Genomic DNA, 24,404 nt, shown 5'->3' on the forward strand with positions numbered 1-24,404 from the left:
TGTGGTAATCATATATAACCATGACTTGTCATAGCTGCAGGACACCAAGTGGATATTTTCACATGCAGTAGGCTATACATCTACTGATACTGAACATTTTAGCCAATTTCACATCAGTGCATCCATTTGAAGCGCTTATTTCCGGTGTCCTTCGCTATCCATAAATGCAGCTTAAATGTGTTTAAGACTATAAAGCTGTTGAATTGTTTTGTGGATTTTTTTCCTCAGTCTATAATCATTTTTATTTGCCTTCGTTGACTTAAACTAAAACCCTATCTATGTCTGTAGTTATGTGAAATTAAACATACAGAACCAGAGTTTGTAATTTAGCTGGAAATAGTTAATAACTAATTTTGGAGCACAAGTGTGTTTTTTGGTTTAAAAAATAGTTTTCTCGAAGCGGCGCTAGGTGGCGATGTTTGTGCCGCCGCAAACTAAGAAACAACGCTTCGGCCAAAGTTTGGCGGCATACCTAAACCCTTGCGGCGTTTTGGATAGGAACTATTTGGCATTTTACGTTTCTCACAGAAATATTGCGACAGAAGAGGAGTAACGCGCGCGGATGAAATCCCGACTGGATTTTCAGATGCTGCTGATCGCGAAAATAAAGTCTTAGGCGAGAAAGACGCTTGAACCACCGCAGCAATCACTGCCGGTCCCTGCGCTTTGCTATCACTGTGCGCCCAACAGTCCAAAGCTGGATGATGAACAATGAAGTTTCTCTCTTTTTTGATAATATTCCTGGCTCTCAGCTACCGAGAAACTCGCGGTAAGTGGTAATCACCCTCTTAAATGCTTCCGTCTGCTGGATGTCAATTTTTTTTTAACTCGCATTCCATGAGTTAACTCAAAAAAAGCTACCAAGTTTTTAAATATCACAAACTCACAATGGTTTCTTTATTGGTTGTGTTACTTGTATAAATAGGCTTGAAATTTACTATATATGTGTATGTGCTTAGGCAATTAGTTATTGATGTAGGCTAATGTAAAAATAAATAAATACTGAAACCCTTTTCATGGTGAGCAGTGTCAGTGGGGAGTGTTTCTACTGATTTGAACTTATTTCCATTAAGAGCGGTTAGTTTAACCACCGATTGATGAAGTAATCCACGATGTCTTCCTCATGTCCTTTTCGTTGATATTCTCTCAAGTTCCACTTGATCAAATTTAAATGAGAAAAACTTTTTTTTTTGTTTGTTACCTAATCTGGAACTGGATTTGCAGGACTGTTTTTTTCTAAGTAACTGTTGAGCTTTCAATAGGCACCGTAGGCATTTTCTCTGCCTTTGTTTACATCTTTGGTGTAAACACGATCATATGATTTTGTATTAATATTACTGTTGTTTCAGTTAAAGAATGAAAATGCCGTTTAATACATTATTTGTATGGGTTAGAATATTAATAAGTTTCCCAAATAAGAACTTGATGAAAATCAATCCGCCAATCGTTTCCACTGGTTGTTGGCAAACCTAGGGACCTGTCCCTATGAATGCACGCAGAGATAACTAGAAACATTTCTGTAACGTTTCCTGACAAGCATTATCCAAATTTTTTAAACATTCCCGTACCTTTGTTTTTTCCCCCATAATACATAATTCTTTAAACTTCTTTTCATTATTTTCAGATGTGGTGGTCTGAATTATAATGGACATTTACTGGACATTTAAATGTTCAAGTAGCGACTGCTTCAGTCCGTATTACCTGTATACATTCATAAAATGGGCTTGTTGTGCCTTTTATTAGTAGGGACAGGTAAGTAAATTGCTACATTAAAACCAAAGATATACATTGTATAAGCAGCCACCCCACAGATGCCATGTGTTAGATCAGCGTATCCATTGAAAGCTCCCTTTCTGGCGTTTGGTAACAGTACATCCAGGCCCAGCTGTTGATCGCTGCCGCGGCACAGAGCCTTCAGTATTTTCCAGCCTGTGTGACGTCTGCAGGTTCAAGTCTGAATATGCAGATCAGGCGAGTCGTATGCAACTGCCAGAGTACAAAGGAAGCTAAGAGTTCAGTATGAAAGCCCTCTTGCTAAAGATTCAAGCTTTGTGTGTCTGAGAGCTTTTCTAAGCGGCTTATAAAGTGAACGATTCCTGTTATTGCAGTTCTGGCCACGCTGACATGCTCATGCTTTGATTCACCACCTTTCCGCGTCACCCTTGAATCCTATGATAAAACGATGTGACGCAAATCATTGCTGAAACTTAAATAAATGACGGTGTATACCAGTAGCCCGTGCTGTATGTAGGATATTTCATGCAAACGCTGCAATAAATGTTTGTCCCTTTTTCTGTGCCAAGACACCAACTGTGTACCACCAATTCACTTGTCTTGTTGGCATCCCCAGCATTCCGATTCACCAAGAGCCCCACCAACCTGACAGTAACCCAGGGCAACGCGGCTCGTCTCGGCTGTGCTGTCGAGGGCCTTTTTGAGCCGGAAATAGTGTGGATGAAGGATGGTGAGAAGATCTTCAGCTCAGACCAGATGTACATCACAGTGGAACCATATCACTGGGAGACTTTCCACAGGTACCCTCTACGAGTCAGTAATTTCTGTAGTGCTGCCTTTATTGGGAGTTACATACCATCATGTTTAAGAAACTATCTAGAACCAGAAACTCGCTGTTTCCCCCAGAGATCCTACAGTAGAGGCATTGAAAAACATGAGCCTACCAGCTAAATATTACATAAGTAAGCTGGGCTTGATAGCTTATCTCTGAGTTTTCCATAAATCTTACTGCTGGCAACTACTGTTTCAAAACCTTTTTTTTAACCTGTTTGTGCTCAGTTAATGATGCATTTGGATTATTCATCCACCATGTTCTCTGAGACTTAGGTTTTATTAGACAGTGTGGCTTGTCCCTACTTGTACACGTAAAGAGCACTTAGACTTTTTGCCTGTCCTTGTTTTAAAAGACCCTCTGGAGTAATGACAGACGTCAGTGTCTTCTGTGGTGCATTTTTTGTGGAATTCTTTTCTGAGGGAGAGAGATAAAGAGAGGGTTTAAATAAGACCTTCGGGGGGGAAAATTGTTCCAGGTCAACAGTGTTTGTGCAAAATGTCCAATCCTAACTACACAGGTAACAGTTTAGCTGTTGTTCAAGAAAATAGCAGCTTTCAATGATCATTATAGCTTCTAAGTATATCCAGTATTTTACGTGTTGTTGTTTATAGGCACAACACGCAAAATTGGCCATGTGGCCGTCCCTGTGTTTGGGTTTGTGTACCTTGTGTTTTAAGGAGAAACAGTCAGAGCAACATTGCAGGTAGAGCCAAAGGTGATTCCTCAAGTTTCTCCCTTCCATGCATGTGAGTTTGTGGAGGGCAGTTTCCTTTTGTGTTGGATCACCTTTGCAATGCCTGTGTCATGGGTAGCGGCTGTAAATAACTCAGCATGAGGCCAATGGGCAGGTACAGCTGGAGCCTGATAAGGAGACGCTGGAATGTAGTCAGCTTTGGCCGGCAACTTCTGATCATGTGACTCTGTCCTGCCGCCGCCCTGCAGGAAGATTAATTTACAGTCAAAAATCTACTTGCAAATAAAGATAACTTACTAATAAATGCAGCAAAGTGGTTTACAATAAGTATTATTGATAGTTTGTTTTTTTTTTTTTTTTAAACGCTTGTGTTTCTACATTTGTATCTGGGGAAGGTTAAATTAAGCTCTGTTTGTGTATTCAGCTTTGCAAGTAAAGAATTGAGGGGGAAAAAATGAGGGTCAGTATTAAAATCTATTCAAATTCTTTGATCAGAGATCAGTTCAAATTATGATTGGAAATTTAAACTTGTGATCAGAGAGGAATAAAGTGTGGTTGAAATGGTGGTTTTTGGGCTATAGTGCACATCATCCCACATGACAGCAGCATGCGCCGCTGGGTGGATCCTTTCGCTTGCAGCTCTGTAGAGGCACACTCGTGCTTTTCTGTCTGTTTGCAGCATGAAATCAGTGCAGCAGCAGGACGCCGGAAAGTACTGGTGCGAGGCGGAACTTCAGGGGGTCACCATTTCCTCAGAGCCTGCCTGGATTACAGTAGAAGGTAAAGATGAACAACAAACAAAGAGATGAATAAACAAGCAAGCATACACAAACACACACACACACACACCCACACAAAACATGCTTGCATGTTTGTTTGTTTGTATATATATGCGCTTGTGTCCCAATAATGATTTAATGTGATTAGTACTGTTTTAAGGGTACCGAGCTGAATTTAATGTATTCCAACCTCTCTTTCAAGTGCTATTACCAGACGCTACTCTCATCAAATGGACTGGACCACTAAGAATACTGCCAAATGGGTGACTGCTGTTTTGTTGCTTCTCTGTAGGTGTTCCCCACTTCATACTAGAGCCCCAGGATGTGGCCACTTTTCCTGGGGTGCCCTTTAACCTGAGCTGTGCAGCCGTGGGGCCGCCGGAACCGGTGGAAGTGCTCTGGTGGCTCAGGGGGGTGCAGCAGGGGAAACCTACACCCTCCCCCTCTATCCTTTCTGTCCCAGGTAAAGTGGTCTTCACTTCGTTTTAGGAAACCTTTTCCCTACAAACTGCTGTTTTGACAGCACATATGGTCATGGTCAGAAGTAAACATGTGTTTTTTTTTTCTTTAATTACGGGATAAACCAAGAGTCTGGGGGGGTGTTCTCTCGATATGATCCTCTGATAAGGCTGTCTGTTAAGTACCTGCCAGCAGAGACTTGTCACTTATTGGTCCTGCACTACATGCTCCAATAATGAGTAATTTGCTTTTAAGTGTATAATTTACACCCTTACATATATTCACCAAGCACAAATGGTATTGCCCTCTTAGGTTGCAAGTCTACCCAGAATGCTTTGGGGTAGTTTGGTGGCCCACTGGGAGGTGATCAGCTGGTACATTAGCATCTGTTTGTCTACAGTGCATCATGACTCAGGTGTGGAAAAGAGATTAAGGTTTATGGCATTATGGCTGCTCGTTGTGAGTTCCTTGTGAAATTTGACATCGCAGTAAATCAAAGGTTACTCCTTTATGAAAACTCAAATGATGCCTTTCAGTGCAGTCATATGGAATTCTTTGGCAATAACCTTAGTTAATCTCACTGAAATGTATCATGGTGAAAGCATGAATATTTTATTTGCATGGATGATGGTACTGATGGGCAGTGCCTGGGCTTTGTGTGTGGAGCTCTGGGTGTGGTTTTGTGGTTTCAGTGTCTATAAGAGTGTGCTAGCTTCCCATCTTGGCCTGTGCTTCCTGGGACCGACTCCAGCTTAACCGGATGTTATTACTGTATTTTCTCTGAGGGTCGTTTTACTGCTTTACTGGCTGTTACAAAGCATTTAAGGTGTTTCTGTCTATTATTAGAGAATCACATTGAACAAAGCTGGATAGATGGAGCTGTTTCACAGCTCCTTCTGGTCACTGAATAAAAGGAGGTGCTTTTAAGCTCCTCTTGGTCACTGAATAAAAGGAGGTGCCTTGCAGCTCCTGCTCATCACTGAATGAAAGGAGGTGCTTTAAAGCTCCTCTTGGTCATTGGATAAAAAGAGGTGCATTGCAGCTTCTCTTGGTTGCTGGTTTTCTTCAGCGAAAACAGGCATTTACAGACACCCGATGGTTAGAATTAGAGCTGAATTTCTCTTCAGCCAAATGGCACATAAACCGATTGCGTAGAGCTGTCATGATTACTTGATTAAACTCGATTACTCGATTATTTAAAAGCGTTGTTTAAAATTTCCCTTCTGGATTACTGCAATATGGTGGAAGGGAGATGGCGCATAGCAGATGTAGGTGAAAATAAAGAACAAAAACCATCGGTTGTGTGGAAGCACTTCCCTTTAAAAGTGAATGAAAATGCACAAAGCAGAACTTAAGTATCACCACAGCAGGCATGCAATGCAAATGCATCTTAAAAGAACATGGACTCGTTCAGATATGTCTTATTTGACATCTCAGATCATCCTAGCCCGTCTTTGTCATCGCTTTGACTTCTGTCATTCTGCTTAATTCATGATTCCTCTTTGTCAAATTAATTGCTGATAAAACAAAAGTTATCCCTGTTGCTTTCCCACACCATCTTATATTATACGGTATATAATAACCATATAATTTAATAATCACAAAACTTTTATTTTCACCTTGAAACAGAATACACAAATAAAGCAGATTTGTCGTTGTGATGCACTATGCAATTGGCTGCCCTCGGGGGCCCCTCCCTGCTTGGGGCCCCAAGTTGTTGCTTGCCCTGTGAACCGCCCCATAGCACACTGGAGATCCCCAGCAGATGAAGCCAACAGGATGACATCGTTCGCAAAAAGCAGCGAGGCAATCCTGAGGCCACCAAACTGGACACCCTCAACACCCTGGCTGCGCCTAGAAATCCTGTCCATAAATATTATAAACAGGACCGATGACAAAGGGCAGCCCTGGCGGAGCCCAACCCGCACTGGGAACACGTCCGACTTATTACCGGCAATGCAGACCAAGCTTCTGCTCCGTTCATACAGGAACCAAATCGCCCACAACAGTGGACCCCGGACCCCATACTCCCGAAGCACCCCCCACAGAGCACCTTGGGGAACCCGGTCGTAACCCTTTTCCAAATCCACAAAACACATGTAGACTGGATAGGCAAACTCCCAGGCCCCCTCCAGTACCCTTGCAAGGCTATAAAGCTGGTCCAGTGTTCCACGACCAGGACGAAAACTGCATTGTTCCTCCTGAATCCGAGTTTCGACTATCGATCTCACCCTCCTCTCCAGTACCCCAGAATAGACTTTCCCAGGGAGGCTGAGAAGTGTGATCCCCCTGTAGTTGGAAAACAACCTCCAGTCCCCTTTCTTAAATAAGGGGACCACCACCCCGGTCTGCCAATCCAGCGGCACTGTCCCTGACCTCCACACACTGTTGAGAAGGCGTGTCAGCCACGACAGCCCCACAACATCCAGAGCCTTCAGGTACTCAGGCCGGATCTCGTCCCCCCCCGGGGCCCGGCCACCACGTAGCTCTTTAACCACCCTGGCCACCTCAGCCCCAGTGATGGGCAAGTCCCCCCCAGCACCCTTGGGCTCTGTGCCCTCAGATGTCTCAAAGGCAGTGTGCGTAGATGTATCTGAGGCAGGGTTGAGGAGGTCCTCAAAGTATTCCTTCCACCTCTGGGTGATGTCCCCAGGTGAGGTCAACAGCACCCCCCCCACTATAAATAGTAGCAACCAGGAGCTGCTTCCCCCTCCTGATACTCAGGATGGTTTGCCAGATCCTTTTTGAGGCCGACCGAACGTCACTTTCCATGGCCTCACCGAACTCCTCCCACGCCCGGGTTTTTGCTTCTGCGACCCCCCGAGCTGCATTCCGCCTGGCCTGCCAGTACCCGTCAGCTACCTCCGGAGACCCCCAGGCTAATAATTCCCGGTAAGCCTCCTCCTTCAGCTTGACAGCCCCCCTCACCTCTGGTGTCCACCATCGGGTACGGGGGTTACCGCCACAACTGGCACCGACCACCTGCAGCCACAGCTCCGTACGGCCGCTTCCACAATGGAGGTCCGGAACAGTATCCATTCAGACTCAATGTCCCCAACCTCCCCCGGTATGCAGTTGGAATTCTGCCGGAGGTGTGAGTTAAAGCTCCGGCGAACAGGAGCCTCTGCCAGACGTTCCCAGCAGACCTTCACTATGCGCTTGGGCCTACCAGGTCTGACCGGCTTCCTCCCCCGCCACCTGATCCAACTCATCACCAGGTGGTGATCAGTTGACAGCTCTGCCCCTTTCTTTACCCGAGTGTCCAAGATGGAAGGCCGCAGATCAGATGATATGATTATGAAATCGATCATCGACCTGTAGCGCCGGGCATGTTCGTACCACGGTATTTATTTATTTACTTAAAGTATGACTGGCCGTTTACCACATTTTACAGGACACATTTTTGTTTTACGTTTTTGCATTGTTCCCACATTAACTATATTATTTCATTATTAGTCATTGCACCTGTCCGCTACCTTAATGATAACATACGGCTAACGTGTTTGTTGGCTAACAGCTTATAGATAAACGGCTAATGTTAAGGTGTATGCTGGCCAAGTTAACATTTTTGATAAGTGTTTAATAGTTCAGTGTTGCTGGAACGCAAGCTTTACTCAAAATACTGACCTCGCGAAATTTCTCATAAAGACCGGGATGTCGGTCTTTAAGATGGTTCGCCAAGTTTGATGTGCTACTTGACTTTGTCGCCACAACCATGTAACGTAGACGCTTAATGACATCCTTAGCCTTTCCATGCTCGTCTGCAACTTGCGAAATGCCTTCAACTGCGCATATACCATGTTCGGCCAACTCGGTATGTGTGTGTTAACCAGCGCAAATACGTTCAGCGGCTATTGAGAGGAGGGGAGAGGCTGCACGGGCGTGTGCGTGCTTGCGTGCACATGCGCTGTAGTGGTGCTGTGTGTAGTGTGGTGAATGAGACGAAAACCGCACTGTTGGTATCAGTAATGGTGAAAATGAGTATCTAATCAGATACAAATTTTTAATATCGATTAGTATCTGAGAATCGATTTTTTGACAACCCCAGTGTCTCATTTTCAACTCCAGCGTCAGCTATATCTTCCGTTTATGATCTTTCACGGTACATTTTTAGCAGTGCAGCAGTGAAAAAGGTCCCCCCTTAAACAGTTAACAGCTGCGCTACTTTCCAAACGTTGTATAGGCTATTTAAACCGGTATTGCGGTATAAGAAAAATTCATATCATAACAATAATGAAAACCGGTTTTCGGTATGAACCGGTATACTGCCCAGCACTAATGTCACCAGTTCAAATTTGGAGGCTGCTTGGAAGACTCTCACATGGCAGGGCTATTTTTTCCCTGTTTTGATTTATTTATTAATTATCTTTTTACGGTGTGAAACGTGACCAATTCATAATAGGCAAAAATTTTCCTGTGGTTTATATTGGACCTTGCAGAGACATCCGTAAGCTCACTGGCCAATACCTTCCCATCAGTCATTATTGGAGTCATACGGAGTGTAAAACGCTGATTGTCTGAGAAAGAGGAAAATGGATCTCAACGTTCAGCTTGGAGTCTGCTGGCAAGTGAGAACTCAGGATGTTCATTTCAGTTTCGAAGGCCAAAGTTTTTATAAGTTTGTGCGTGAGCCTCTAACAGAAGGCCACCGATAAGATCTCTCAGTGGTGGTGCATTATGGGGTCAGTTTTTTGTTGAATAAGTCTGTGCTAAAGGCCTTTTGTCACCCTGTCCTTGAAATAAATCAGTGAAAGAGCTGACTGGTGTAAAAACGCAGGGGGGAGAATTTATCATGACAGGAAATGAGATGTATTCCATTTAAAATACCATTAACGTTCATCAGCTTCAGAGTGTTCACTAGCCAGCTATCTGACGTTGTGAATGTTCCCAGTACAGGAAGTCTTAGGCTCCCTCCCCCCAGGCCAAACAATGGCCCCTGACACCTAAGAGGCCCCATAACTCTCTTGGGCTCTTGTGTGCCTGCAGGCATCACAGGCAGCATCAAGTTCTACTGCGAGGCGAAGAATGCCAGGGGCGTGTCCGTGTCACGCACCGGCACGGTGCACATCAAAGGTGAGCCACTCACAGCCCCCACGACCAATGAGGGCCTCACGTTTCATAAGGCCGCCCCTCACAGTTACTCTGCACGCTCAGATTCTCTCACTCTCTCTCCCTCTCCCTTCTCACACAGTGTTAGGCTGAACCCTGGCACACAACATGCCCTCTTAAACTGGCAAAGGAGCTTAAACAAACAGGGATCAGTAGGCACTGAGGGGGAGGCTTGCAATGCTGTTTGCATCCAGCTATCAGCCTCCCCTCAAAGACCTTCAGTCTGGCCTTTATGTGGAAGCGAAATGGCTTCCATCACTGTCAGTCTGCTCTGGCAAAGCTTCTGATATCAATCTTATTTAGTTGAATATGGAAAGGCCCTGCAACCATTATTAGTGAATACCAGTGGGTGAATCCTACCTGCTTTTCTGTGTGATGCTGTGTCGTGTCACTGATGTCACTCGCGGTGGTGGCTGTCTCTCTTCATGCAGTGTTACCAGAGGCCCCCCAGGCAGTGCATGTGGTCCAAATGAAGGAGAATAATGTCACCCTTGCCTGGACTCCAGGCTTCACTGGGTATTCAGATCTGCAGGCTTGCACAATCCAGGTACCTCCCGATGCTCGTAAAACGTGCGTAGGCGTGTGAATGCCGTCATCACTTCCTGTCTCATTCTTGGTTTCAGTGTGTCAGTCAAGTATCAACTGTGAAAACTTCCTTTTGCAAAGGTTCAGTCATATATAAATATGTGATAATACTGAGTCGTACCTATTAGAGATCTTATTTCTGTTATTAATACTGACTTATGTGTAAAGAGAACAAAAATGTCATAGACAAGATGTATTGAGGGTAGCTCATTGCACTGATTCCAAATAGCTCATTTGTGGAATTAATTTCATAGATTAAGACAGCAGTTGGCCTTATAGTAAATAACACTTGAATGTCCTAAACGTATATTACACCACAGTGGATTGTTTTCTCCTGCTGTGGATCATGTGCCTTGACATAGGATATACATATGGTATATGAACAAATATGTAAACAAATGTGTTTTGCTTTAGAAATAGATCATGTCCTTGAACGTTTTCTGTCTGTGGCGCAAGCTGTTGGTTTACCATGAGATAGACCTATAAAATATGTGCTGAAATGGCAGAATGCTTTTGTTAGTGATGGGGGACGAGGACCGGCCAGTGGCCGGGGGTTGGGGGGGTGGTGGTGAGCCAGCTCCTGACCATTTGGCATGTGGGCGTTTGGCCTGTGGGTGTTCACACCTAGCCTGCTGGTCTTCCCGGCCGCTGCATGAACATATCTATGCTGCAGTCAGAAAGGTTGCCTGCTGCCTGCCAGCCCGGTCCTCCTTGCTCTATCCGGGCCGGGCCGTCCCTCATGCATGTGTGCTGTCCCACTCCGGTCCAAAGCTGATGGAGCTGGCTGACCTTGGCCTGGGTATTTCGCGGCCTAATTGGTCCGGACTACATTTCGTGTTGTTGCCCATTGGTCACATATGAAGATTGACATATACGGTAGATCAGAGCTAGCCGCTATGCACAGCATCATAATTCTCGTAACAAAAAAATTTGGAATATTCTTCAATGAAAACTGGGATGACTGTGTTTATTTTAGGCTGTGGCATGGGAGGGGGATACATATTTTGGCATTTTATGGATTATGCTCTGGAAGGTTCTGGCATGAAAAGCTGTCATGTGGGGGGGGGGGGTGTTAATATACCCTCATTATTCACACAGGGAAAAAATGTTATTCTCAAACATTGGGCGAGCTCTGCAAATGCTGAGCTGCTATGATAAAATAAAGGTTGAAAATGTCATTCAAGACACTTGGCATGAAAGAAAAGGATTATGGGAAGTTTAAAGTTTGCCAAATAGTTTTTGATAGAAGACTTCTGTTTGAGGAAGCAATTTATGGGTAATTCAGACTCTGATGTGTCTGAGATGAATAACATCCTTTATCTTTGTGTTAGATGTCAAAGAAATCTGGGGAGAGATCGGAGCTTCCAGAGCAGCGCGTGCCAGTTCCGCCCTTCCAGCAAGTCATTGGTGGGCTGAGGTGCTACTCAAACTACAGCGTGCGAATCTGCTGCAGCAATGAAGTAGGATCCTCCCCTTTCTCAGGCTGGGTTGATTTTCAGACGCCAGAAGCAGGTGTGTCTTACTTGGGGGCGGCTGGGTGTATCTCTACATGGGTGAAGAAATTGTAAAGTCATAAACTATAGCTGAGCAGAGAACCTTATTCTGTACTGGAATTAATTGGGATCCAGGTAACGTGTGACATGCTAATATGGTTTTTGAAGTTGTCCATAGTCCTGTTGGCCTGTAACATCCCCCCCTCCAACTTCCAGATGAGCAATAGACAGTACTTTCTGCTGATGTTCACACTTTATTCTTCTACTTGGTGCGAGGAAGATGGAGGCAATGAGGGGATTTGGTATGACAGGTATTTAGAGGAAGTAGGGGGTGGAGTAACAGCTGTTCTATTTTGGAAAGAAGTGTCTCTGCATTTGGTGGAAACAGGGAGCGCAGAGGGAGGTTTGGGGGTTCTGGTGTTGGCCTCGTTAGCATGTTTGTATACTAGCAGGCCTGGCCCAGTGCCAATGGATTCCATCCCCAGTGGCACAATGAGCCATTGTGGGTGCCCTCAATCCATTGCACTGCATTGGCGCTCAGTGCAGTGTCGCCCACTGTTGCTCACAGAAGATACTACAGTTTTGCATGTGGATTTTCTTTCTTTAAACCTTGTTTCTTGCCAAATCTTCATTGGCCCATTCTAAAGTATTGATGTGCTATTTTTCCTTGCAGTCTAGCATCTGTAATGGAATACACTGTATTTGCTTAACTGCAGAAAATATAGGCCTTCACCTTTAAGAATTGCATCACCCCCCCCCCCCACCCCAAAGTCTCCTGTGGTGACTTCATTCCCCATCTTATTTCCCAGTGCCCTCGGCTGCCCCACGCAACTTGACCTTTGACCTGTCAGAGCAGCAGCTTTCGCTGAATTGGGCCCCAGTGGAGGAGGCTGAGCTTCATGGGCGCCTTCAGGCATATAAGGTGCAGTGGATCCAGAGGGGAGAGAGCCAGGTACAGTGGCTGCGACTGCGCCTCAGATGACCCCTAAATCAAGCCTGTAGTCTTGTGTAATCTTTATCAAGGTATAATTATGAGCACTGCTATAAATACTCGGTAAATACAGGAAATGACACCACATATCACCTCACTGAGAGGGGTTCTACTTTAACAGGAAGCATATAGATTTGAGTTTACTGTTAACCTGACTGGTAGAAAAAAAGTATGTTAGGTGAAAAGAGAGAGTGATTTGAATACAGTATACCACTGCTGACCAGCTAGAAGACTGTGAAGTGAAGTTTCCTTAAACTGTGAAAAATCTCACAACAAAAGAGAAGTTTAAGTTATTGACAGGTTAGGCTTGGGCGCTATCTGTTTTTCATACGGTCATATTGTCCAGATATTATATGTGTTATACGATACTTTGATGGTATTTTTCAAAGCAACTCTGTTCCGGTATTTTGAAATCTTGAGGATACAGTTTGCTGATCTCAAAATACCATAGTATGCCCAAAATACGGTGACAAATCACATTGTCATAATTCTGCCCAACCCTAGGATAGTCAGTCAACTAATTGCTTATCTGGCACAGAAACCTCTAGATGATAAATCTGAACTAGACGCACTTGCCGTGGATGAGCCGTGCTGGATGTCAGATTTGACTCTGCAGTTGCTCTTGCCATCCTGCAGGAGGCGCTGCTGTTTAGGGAGAACCGGGCCCACTTGTCAGGCCCGGGACGTTTCTTCAACTCCACGTTCCAAGTGTCCGCCTGCACGATGGTTGGCTGCGGCCCGTGGAGTCAGCCGGTGCTGGTGATGCCCCATACCGGTTCGTATTTCTGCACACCCACCATCGACACGTTCCATCAAAAGACCTCTTTGCTAGTGTGTTATAAATACATAACACCTCAGACCCACGGAGGCGGGTAGATACCCTCAAATGTGCTTTTCATTCATCTTAAGTTTAAAGAAGGCAGTTTAACCTGGTTCTTATTTCAAACGTCCTTAAGAGTCTTGAATAACTGGCTGTGCAAAATGCCGGAACTGGTTTGTTATGTATATATGTAACTTAATCCCCAGCACTGCCCCTCCCGACCCAACGGAGCCACATGTGGGTGGGGTTGCTCCTGGGTGCCCTGGTGGCCATCATGATTGGCTTACTTCTGACTGTCCTGGTGCACCAGAGGGGGAAGGAGACACACTATGGGTAGGAACATCCCTCCAGCCTTCACAGACTGTACCACTGAGCCTTTAATTAAACTGCATGACCCTCCAGGCAACTGCTGTTCACTGCAGTGTTGCAGCCAGGGCCAGCTACTGCACTCTTTGCCATCTGTACATGAGTTTTGTTTTTATTGAACATAACTGCCTGTAGTCAATTTTATGTTTTATGTGTTGGAATGCATAAACATGTAGAACTTGAATCATGTAAGACTATTACAATGTATAGATTTAAAGTAAATTGGGAAAAAAAACTGACAAACATTTTTAAATTTTCTGGAATTTGTTTCCCCCCCTGCAAGTATTATTTTTTAGAATTACTGTGATTTGATGTAGTGGATAGTTCATAATCTGGCCTTCTAGTTGTTAACTCAGACTTCTTTTTCAGGTCTGCGTTTCAGCCTTCAGGGGGTGAAGCCATTGTTTCTTTCACAGCAGCCAGATCTTTCAACAGACATGGCCCTCAGCTCCCAGAATCCACCTGTGAGCATTACATTTCAGTCACCCGAATGACCGCCACTGACACAGCAGCTTTAACGTAGCATTATTTAAATTTGCCTCTATCGCCATCTAGTGGACACCATTGGTCTGAGCGACGATCTGAGGAACAAACTGCAGGATGTTTTGATCTCAGAGAAGATGCTGACTCTGGGACACATGTTAGGGAAAGGTGGGATCCAAGAGTCTTCTGCTGACTCCCTATTTTAAAAGTTGATAGCAAACTTTTTCTCTGGTGTTGTCTGCATGGCACTATTTTACTCTTGAAGACCAAAGGTAACATTTTTCTAGTAGATGTTCTTTGACTTCTTATGTGCCAGCAGTATGTCAGCTGTACTTTAATCTGCATAGTGAAAAATTCAGCAAAAGTGTACAGACGCAGAGACGTTGTGTCTTTGTTTTTTGCACTTAGGAGAGTTTGGCTCGGTGCGTGAGGCATATCTGAAGATGGAGGACAACTCTGTACAGAAGGTGGCGGTGAAGGTTCTCAAAAGTGAGTCCCAATTCAGAGGGTTGTCTTATCTACCTTCATGTCTTCTTGCATTCGTTTGTTCAAGTAGATTCTTGTAAAGTAGGGCTGTCTCTAGTACCGACGACATCTGAGGGGGTGGCACCATATTGACCTGCCCCCCCCCCCCGGCAAGCTTCAAAGCTGACGCCCCCACCTCCCAGCGCCCACCATCCAAGACAAAATCACATTCGCCGCTGAAGTTTGTCTGGGGGCTCCTTATGTTTCGACCGGCATTGGTTGTCTCTCATGAGTATTGAGCGTGAATCATTGTATTAGTTTTTCCCCTTTAAGGTGCAGTGTTTTGATATAATTGAAAGTTGGTTTTACTTTACTTACCTGTGTTTTCCAGCTGACATCACCAGTTCCAGTGACATTGAGCAGTGTTTGAAAGAGGCTGCATACATGAAGGACTTCAATCACCCCAATGTTATCCAGCTCATCGGTAGGCTAATCAAAACCAACAATGAAAAGCATGATTATGTATTGTGCCTTGGCTAATCTATTAGAAATAATTGTGAGTGTAGATGTGCTTGCACATTTTTTTTTCTTTAATTTACCAACTCTTTGTCTCCCCCTAGGGGTGAGCCTGCACAGACGATCCCATCAGCGTCTTCCAGTTCCCATGGTCATTCTACCTTTCATGAAGCATGGAGATCTGCACACCTTTCTGCTGATGTCACGTCTTGGAGAGGATCCCTTTGTAAGTCTTTCACTCACCCAGGAGATAAAAAGGCAGCAATCTGCATACAAGCGCCTATGTGTTCTCAAGCAACTGCATAAACAAATTGAAATGAAGTTGGCATTTGTTACATTACCGAGTGTTAGTTCCTTATATTTCACGCACACAATGATGTGCATCGTAGAAATGAGCAACCTGACCTGCCTTGTCGCTTACAGGTGCTCTCTGTGCAAACGCTGGTCAAGTTCATGTTGGACATAGCTCAAGGGATGGAGTACCTGAGCAGCAGAAACATCATCCACAGGGACCTGGCAGCACGGAACTGCATGTGAGCATGCTGACCCATCACTCCACCTTGGCCTTGTTTGCCGGTCTAGACGGGGAAAAGTGGTGTCTCAGCCGAAATAATCACCTTGGAAGCCTCCATTTATGATTCCCCATTCATTCTGTCTACGGCCTCAGAGCCACTTATTTAAATCGGGGTTGTGGCAAGAAAAAGCCTTTCTAAAGAAGCAGGGGGCATGACACAGGATGAAGTCACATATAATCAGGTACCAAGAGCAGCTTAGAGACACCGATCCACCTAAATTGCATGTTTTTGGACTCTACGTGGGAACCCAGAGTACTCAGGGGAAACAATATCATCACAGGGGTCAACTGCAAAGTCCACATACAGAACAAAGGCAGGAATTTAACCAGCAACCTCACTGAGTCCCATACAATCCCTCATATATAAACAGATGTCCTATGGTTGCATGATGCTTGTATGTATGCCATGATACTTAAGCATTCTGGGTATTATGCAAATAAGTCTGTGCCATATAACTTGACCCTTGTGTGGTATGCTTATTCTTCTTTTATAATGATAAGTGGATCTGTTTGTGCCGTTCTTTGGGCTCGAGTTCTGCTCGGTTTCAGCTGGAACTGTCACCTGTTTCCTCTCTTCTGTTACCAGGCTGAATGAGGACATGACTGTGTGTGTGGCTGACTTCGGGCTGTCCAAGAAGATCTACAGCGGGGATTACTACCGCCAGGGCTCGGTCTCCAAGCTCCCTGTGAAGTGGATCGCCCTGGAGAGCCTGGCTGACAACGTCTACACCACCCAGAGCGACGTGGTACGTGTCACAGGCGTAGGCGGAGAGCATGCAAGGTGTAATTAGCAAGACATGGTGTACATGTCACCACCTGACCCATGTTGTCACAGAAAGAAGTGTGAAGTGAGTGGGTGCAGTAATAGTGGTGGGACTGAGCCGCGGGACCTACAGACGCGTGGTGCCTTAAATAGAGAGTTATGTCACATGGTATGTGTTTTGCCATACATGCTAATGGAGAGTCGCTTAGGGCTCACTGGATGCCATGCATGTGACATCACACATGTCTACACGTTTATATATGATTAAACACATCTTCTTTGAAGGACATGAACTGCATTAATTTTGGAAAATATGCAATGTTCTAATTATTTGTTTTATTGTTACGTTAACATTTTGTATGTTATTTTAGCCTATTTGATTTATAATTTTTGTATGATAATGATACCTGACATGATTGAAAATCACCATTCAGTTGTTACGCGCCTAGGACACTGTACGTGTAATATGTCATACTATGAAATATATTGGGGCACAGTGCATATTTATGGTTAGGGATTTAGGAAACATCCAGCAATCAGTCTATGCTTGAGGCAATTGGGAAAATATGGCACTTGTCTTTATGGAGAACTGTGCATTGTTTATGAGAAGCATTTCAAGTGGCTTTTGCCATTACTAATGTTTAAGGTGATTAGAAAACACGCATCTGGGTTGGCCAAAGACTGTGATTATGCATGCACCCTGTAATAGCCAGACATACTGTCCAGAGTATTCCCCTGCTTTGTGCTCTGGGGCAAATAAAACCTCTCTGCGGGCCCTAGGCTGACATGAGGGCCCACGAGTCTGGCTGTTTGAGCTATTTCCAAGTGGCCCACTTGGGGGATCAATCAGCTGTTCCATTTTCCCTAAGGTCTCTCATTTTTCCAGGGCCCTAGACTGTACCCCTGGGATAACCTAAGCATTAGTCTGCTTCTTCTTGTGTGAGGTTTCAGGAGGTGTAATCATGTGAATTTGCCTTAGACACCAGGGTCAGGCCCCAAGCTCTTTGATACATGGTGTGGAATATTTAAAGACTACACTGAATTAGAACCTTCGTTATATACACTATATTGCCAAAAGTATTGGGACAAACCTCCAAATGATTGAATTCAGGTGTTCCAATCACTTCCATAGCCACAGGTGTATGCAATCACACACCTAGGCGTGCAGAGTACTTGTACAAAAGAATGGGTCACTCTCAGGAGCTCAGTGAATCCAGACGTGTTACCGTGATAGGATGCCACCTGTCAATTCATGAAATATCCTCGCTACTAAAAATTCTACGGTCAACTGTTAGTGGTATTATAACAGAGTGGAAGCAATTGGGAACAACAGCAACTCGGCCACAAAGTGATAGGCCACGTAAAATCATAGAGCGGGGACAACATATCCTGAGGCACACAGTGTGCAGAAGGTGTCAACTGTCTGCAGACTGCAGAGTCAATAGCTACAGACCTCCAAACTTCGTGCGGCCTTCAGATTAGCTCAAGAACAGTGCATAGAGAACTCCATGGAATGGGTTTCCATGGCCGAGCAGCTGCATCCAAGCCTTACATCACCAAGTGCAACGCAAAGCGTCGGATGCAGTGGTGTAAAGCACACTGCCACTGGACTCTAGAGCAGTGGAGACGTGTTCTCTGGAGTGACGAATCACACTTCTCTGTCTGGTAATCTGATGGATGAGTCTGGGTTTGGCGGTTGCCAGAAGAACAGGACTTGCCTGACTGCATTGTGCCAAGTGTAAAGACTGGTGGAGGGGGGGTTACAGTGTGGGGCTGTTTTTCAGGGGTTGCACTTGGCCCCTTAGTTCCAGTGAAAGGAACACTTAATGATGCAGCATTCAAATTCATTTTGGACAATTTAATGCTCTCAACTTTGTGGGAACAGCTGCACATCAGTGCACAGAGCAAGGCCTATATGGACATGGATGAGCAAGTCTAGCGTGGAGGAACTTGACTGGCCTGTATAGAGCTCTGACCTCAACCCGATAGAACACCTTTGGGATGAATTAGAGTGGAGACTATGAGCCAGGCCTTCTCATCCAACATCTGTGCCTGACCTCACAAATGCTCTCCTGGAAGAATGGCCAAAATAAACACACTCCTAAACCTTGTGGACAGCCTTCCCAGAAGAGTTGAAGCTGTTGTAGCTGCAAAGGGTGGCCCAATTCCATATTAAAGCCTATGTATTAAGAATTGGATGTCGTTAAAGTCCATGTGTGTGTAAAAGCAGGTGTCCCAATACTTTTGGCAATATAGTGTGTATCAGTAAAGTGTCCCTATCGTCACACTTCTGTTTTGATGTTTTCTTTGGTCCAACACATCTGTTTTTGATATGTGTGATGTCACACAGAAATAGAGGAAGGCTGCAGTTTGATCCCTGTCATCAATCACTTTGACACATAACATATAGCATAATCCGCTCCATCTCACCCTCCACCCCCCTCTTATGCAGCTCAGACATGACAAGCTCCATTAGCCAACCTATTACGCAGAAAGACTCCTCAATGCCTGTCTTTTATCTGTGAACTAAATGAGATTATTCGAGGCTCATCTCGATGTGACATCAGTCACGTACGCCGTATGGATCTGTTGCTCATGCTCAGTGACTCTGCAGAACAGCAGTTTCTTTTTCCAATAAATCTATTCATGCCACATTTACTGCAATATCAATTTAAGGGTATCACCTTACAGTAAGGCTTCCTTTTGACACATAAATGGTAGTAACTCATGAAAGAAAAGTATAACTTTATAATTGTCTGTTAATTATTTACAGTGTTACAACCTAATCAATATCCTGATTATAAACCATTCATAAGCCCTTTATAAAAGAGTAGTCTTTGTTAAGTGGCACCAATTTAAGTACTAGAATCTTTACTTTTGTATAGTTGATTAGTTAGTGAATCCCAGTTATCATATGATTACTCTTTAAATTGGAACAGATACATTTTACTATTCATGTAATTTCAATATATATTGGAAGAGAAGGCCCTCCTGGGGATTATTCATTAATTTTGTTTATTTTGATTGGCTTTCATTAAAGGAGGAATAGCACAGTTACTTTTCACTATACAGCAGTGTTTCCAAGCCCGGTCCTCAGGGACCCCCAGCCAGTCCATGTTTTTGCTCCCTCCCAGCTCCCTAACAGACAGTCCACTCCTACTGGGAGCTGGGAAGGAGCAAAAATGTGAGCTGCCTGTAGGTCCCCAAGGACTGGATTGGAAAACGCTGTTCTACAGGATGTCATCTAACATAGTACAATTCCCAATTTAAATTGGCATTTTAGCCGCAGCTGTTCAACCAGATCCGTGGAGCTGGCATGGCCCGAATTGAAGGCCTGCGTTTCTGTTTCCTACAGTGGGCATTTGGCGTCGCCATGTGGGAGATCATGACTCGGGGACAGACCCCATACCCCGGGGTGGAAAACTCTGAAATCTACGAGTATCTCATCAAGGGAGAGCGCCTCAAACAGCCATCTGACTGTCGGGATGACGTGTGAGTACCCGCCTTCTGTCAGGGAGACTGTCACGGATTATTTGAAATTGTTTGTTCTGAACGTGTTTGAGATTATTGACTTCGAACAGCAGTCATGCAAATCTCTGCCCGTTGTCTCCTCCAGCTACGAGATCATGCACAGCTGCTGGAGCCCCGTGCCAAAGTGTCGACCCAGCTTTCGACAGCTGATTGACCAACTGGATGCTGTGCTGGCAGAGCTCTCACCGGGTCCTGGGAAGGAGACTCTGCTGTACGTGAACCTGGAGGGAGAGGACAGCGAAGCGGAGGCAGCACAAAGGGCAGCAGCGCTGACGCCGGACGAGGCAGTGTGGGGCGTGCCCTGGCAGTGCGCTGGCATGGAGGAGAATGAGAAAGATTGGCTCATGGTGGCCTCAGGAGTTGGGTTGGGCCCCGGCAGCGATTACCGCTATGTCATCGATCCCCGCAATACTGCAGAGGAGGGCTCCAGCCAAGCCGGGGTAGGAGTCTCGCAGGAGGAAGCCAAGGAAGAAGACGACGACACAGTCATTGACGTTTGACGGGAGCAAGGTTTTCTGAACCCTGCCCCCCTGACACATGGCCCTCCTCCGCCACACTGACTGCACAGACAGATTAAGGTGGGGGGGAGTGGAGCCCAGGGCTCTCCTTGAGGCAACAGCAACGCTCTACCAGCCTGTCTCCCCCCAAGGGCGATGGTGGGAAAGGAGACGGTCTGCAATTGGTGCGGCAGAACTGAGCCAGGATACCCTACATTCTCGTGCTTTGGCTGCCTCCGCAGAGGCCCGTTGATTTTAAAAACCTGAGACACAATCATTTGCACTAATGCATTTTTTAAATAATGAAGATCATGCCACTAAACACTGTTTAGTAAAATGCGCTGCTAACTCTTAGGTTTCATAATGCTTTCTGTACTTTTGTACATTTCAGTGGATACAAAACCAAGACTTTGCAGTGGAAGTGGTATCTTGTTGTTAATTTGGTTGGGTCTCCTTGCATCTCTTATCATGGGACCTGATCTTACAACTCCCAGTATTTTTGAGCAGTATTAAACCTGCAGCCTTTACTTTGTCCTACTGCAGTGCATAACTTGGCTGTACTGTGTTACACCCATTTAGCACCAGGCAGCAAGCTGTACCTCCAGGTGATGCCTCACAGCTGGCTTGTAATCTGTGAATTGTTTGAAATGTTCCCTATATATATGTTTCGATTGACAAAGCATCAAACCACATAAATGCAGTTTCTGATTACATTTTGGTACTTCTCCAGCAACGTGAAGCTAAGAGCTTGAATTAGTGGTCATAATATGGATTCATGGGCACATGTATATGTAGAAGTTTGAGTAACCTGTCAACCCTTCATGTGACCACATGCAAACCTGCCAAATCTGAATTCGCCATCCTACCCTCCTGAAATAATTTTGACTGTTGTGACCCCATACCATACATCTGCAAACAAAATGTGCACAGGGAATTACACAGCTCGAGTATTAGTTTGTTTGCATGTTTATTACTCGCAGCTGCCTTGACAAGAATGAGCAGTTGGAGAATGGATAAATGGTGGGATGTTTATAATTTAGGTTATTTTTGTTTATAACTTAGGTTATTTTTGATTTTGTTGGGTTTTTTTTTTATGTGAGTGGGGTCAGATTGGCTTGCTTCCATTATGTGAGTCATGCACTGGGTTACGAACCAAATCCTGTTACGTGGCCACGGGTCAAGTCATTTATTTATTTAGCGCATTTAAAACAACAGTAGTTGACCCAATGTGCAGTGCCATTCTCCTCATATACAGAGCAATAAGGGCCAATTAAGCAAATATTTGGTAACGCTTCACGTTACCTATGTTAGGATATACTTACATGCTGCTTATGAATGTCCTATGAGTGAATAATGAATGCATTATAAAGGTGCAGTTAATGTAAAGCGTTATGAAATATTAAAAACATTCAGAAGATATATATACCTGACATCCTCCTGGTGCAGTTAAGTTGGACTTTTGAGAGACATGCTTGCTAATCTGTCTGCTTCCCCTTCCATTGTGTATTGGCTCCATGGGAGATTTGCAAGGGAAAGTTGATGAATTCTCCCCTCTTCAAAAAAAAAAAAAAAGAAAAGAAATTGACATGATAAACGGTTCTATAGATGTTCCCCGTTGGAACTCTGTTTTTCAGGCTGCATACTCAGGGATCCTTGGTTGAAAATTTCAGCTGGGTGTTCATCACCACAATTCCAAAAAAAGAGAAATTGGTTAACGGCAAATATAGCAGCAGTTGCTGGCTTTTAGTAAAAAAAAAATATATAGTACTGAGGTTTTCGTGTATTTAGTTGGATATCGAGAAAGGACATCAGACAGAATTAGTAAGGGGTTTGCGGAGACACTAACTTGGATTGCAGCTGTAATGGTGGTGTTTCGAAATTGTTGTTTTAGTTTTTGTACTGAAAATGAAAATCATACCTGAACTTTTATTGGGATGTTGAATCATGATTATTTTGGCAATTTAAAGTCATTCAACATTTGTAATCTTAAATATGTTGTAATAATTTTTATTAAAAGGTTTTTAAAATTACATTAACCCAAAGGGGCTGAGAGTCATTTTCATTAGAAGTATTTTCTGTTATTAGCTGATGTCGTCTGTGGTCAATCGAAAACAAGTTCATATTCTACATTAGTAGTAGTAGCAGTTGTAGTACTTTATTGATCCCGAAGAAATTACAGAAAGAACTAGTCATTAGGCATCCATAATACAAAAATCTGGGGGATAAAAACAGTACAATTACTTGTACGTTGCGTAGCGTAGCGATCTTTTTGTCATTATATAATTGGCTAAAAATGGGGCGTGGCCACGGACACGTGATTACTGCTCACCTTTCTACGCTAGTGCAGTTGGTGACTTGGGGGCGGGGCTACCGACGGTAAACGTTAGCGTGGCCCTTAGGACACATTTATTTTGATAATTATTTACATAACCCGTATTGGTGCGAGGGGACTAGAAAGCTACCCTGAACTACACGTTATATACTCCCCAAAATCCGCTTTACTTTGCTGCCACTGATACGTATAGCTTAAAATATATATGGTTATTACATTACATTATACCTGTGTATTTACTGCTTTTCGAAAACCTGCATCTTACATACGATGTGGAATATCTCGGTAACAAACACTCTAAGCAGACTATGACAACAGACAGCTGCGCTTTTGTTGCAGGCATTCTCTTTACTTTACGATACTTGAAGGTAACTAAAGGTAAGAAGGCAGCGCGCCTCTCTCGTTCGTCAGATGCAGCAGCTCCGATAAAGCATCAGTAACGTATACCGCAAATACATATGACAAGGCGACTAGTTTCCATCCCATCTGTGCTTCGATTGCGGACCTTTCTTTTATTTTTGTAGATAAACGTTAACCTGTGCCGGATGGTGTCCGATTTTGGCCGATCTCAAAAGGCCGTCAGTGGTAATTTGACACCTTAATACTGGTAAGGCAGGGAAAGCCAGCATGCGCAATGTCTATGCAGTTTGAGTCTGAATTTGTAAGAATATCCCCGCTCACAGTCTAAGTATAAAGTTATAATTGTTGTCAGGCTTTATAATGGCATATTAGACAAACTGGCGCGCATGTCTGGTATTTCTCCACGTTTAATTTTACTGGGCCTATGACTGTCGCACTAGATCACATGAAGCTTTCGAAAAGAAGCTGCAGACCTTCGCCATGGATGTCCTACTTCCATTATTTAACGCGACTTTGCCACGACGAAGAATTAGGCGTAAGCATAGTTAAAGGACCAGCCATTAGATGTAGGTTTACTGTGTTACCAGGTCTTATATTTCAGGCCAGCGACATTACGCCGTCCAATTCCCGACATATTATAACCGTTAAGCAAACGCTGGGGACAGGTAACCACGACCATTTTTCCTTCACAACGTGCCGGTAACACGTGATGGCGGATTGACCAATAACAGCTGACTAATCAAACTCCCATCCATCATCTTATTCGTGCGCTAGTTACATGCGGTAACATTAGAAAGTAGTTCAAATGAGTGTTCGGGAGAAAATGGTTTAAAACAGTTAGTTATACAGTTTTCATAGTAGAAGTTTTTTCACAACGGTATGTAAAGGGTTATCTTTTAATAGAAAACTTGACACTACTGCACAACAATTTAATATCTTCAGAAGGCAGTTTCTAAATGAAATAAATATTAATTCTTTAATTATACGTTTTATTCATTGCTGCCTTGCAGGAATACTG

The 24,404-nt window shown here is 44.2% G+C and overlaps 1 protein-coding gene and 2 long non-coding RNA genes across 5 annotated transcripts; 1 reads left to right on the top strand and 2 right to left on the bottom strand.

The window, feature by feature from the left end:
- The first annotated feature begins 423 nt into the window (after window positions 1-423).
- Window positions 424-22,736, top strand: tyro3 (TYRO3 protein tyrosine kinase). The gene is made up of 19 exons (XM_023828494.2): window positions 424-769; window positions 2,351-2,534; window positions 3,943-4,043; window positions 4,335-4,505; window positions 9,488-9,574; window positions 10,042-10,157; window positions 11,527-11,707; window positions 12,498-12,640; window positions 13,316-13,454; window positions 13,706-13,832; window positions 14,235-14,329; window positions 14,421-14,516; window positions 14,757-14,837; window positions 15,205-15,297; window positions 15,434-15,555; window positions 15,753-15,862; window positions 16,490-16,649; window positions 20,022-20,158; window positions 20,283-22,736. The coding sequence occupies exons 1-19, from the start codon at window positions 712-714 to the stop codon at window positions 20,695-20,697; spliced, it is 2,616 nt and encodes an 871-aa protein (XP_023684262.1). The 5' UTR covers window positions 424-711; the 3' UTR covers window positions 20,698-22,736.
- Window positions 2,528-10,103, bottom strand: LOC111852497 (uncharacterized). Of its 3 annotated transcripts, XR_002840241.2 has the most exons (4): window positions 9,971-10,103; window positions 3,860-4,026; window positions 3,234-3,505; window positions 2,528-2,983 (listed from the first exon to the last, which is right to left on the bottom strand). It is a non-coding gene; the product is annotated as an uncharacterized lncRNA (long non-coding RNA). The 3 variants fall into 3 exon arrangements; XR_011982590.1 differs by having other exon boundaries at window positions 3,234-4,026; XR_011982591.1 differs by lacking the exon at window positions 9,971-10,103 and adding an exon at window positions 8,129-8,816 and having other exon boundaries at window positions 3,234-4,026.
- Window positions 11,664-15,550, bottom strand: LOC111852498 (uncharacterized). The gene is made up of 3 exons (XR_002840242.1): window positions 15,413-15,550; window positions 15,192-15,302; window positions 11,664-11,740 (listed from the first exon to the last, which is right to left on the bottom strand). It is a non-coding gene; the product is annotated as an uncharacterized lncRNA (long non-coding RNA).
- Window positions 22,737-24,404: the final 1,668 nt, after the last annotated feature.

The sequence above is a fragment of the Paramormyrops kingsleyae genome, chromosome 14 (assembly GCF_048594095.1).
Source record: "Paramormyrops kingsleyae isolate MSU_618 chromosome 14, PKINGS_0.4, whole genome shotgun sequence".
Classification (NCBI taxonomy): Eukaryota; Metazoa; Chordata; class Actinopteri; order Osteoglossiformes; family Mormyridae; genus Paramormyrops; species Paramormyrops kingsleyae.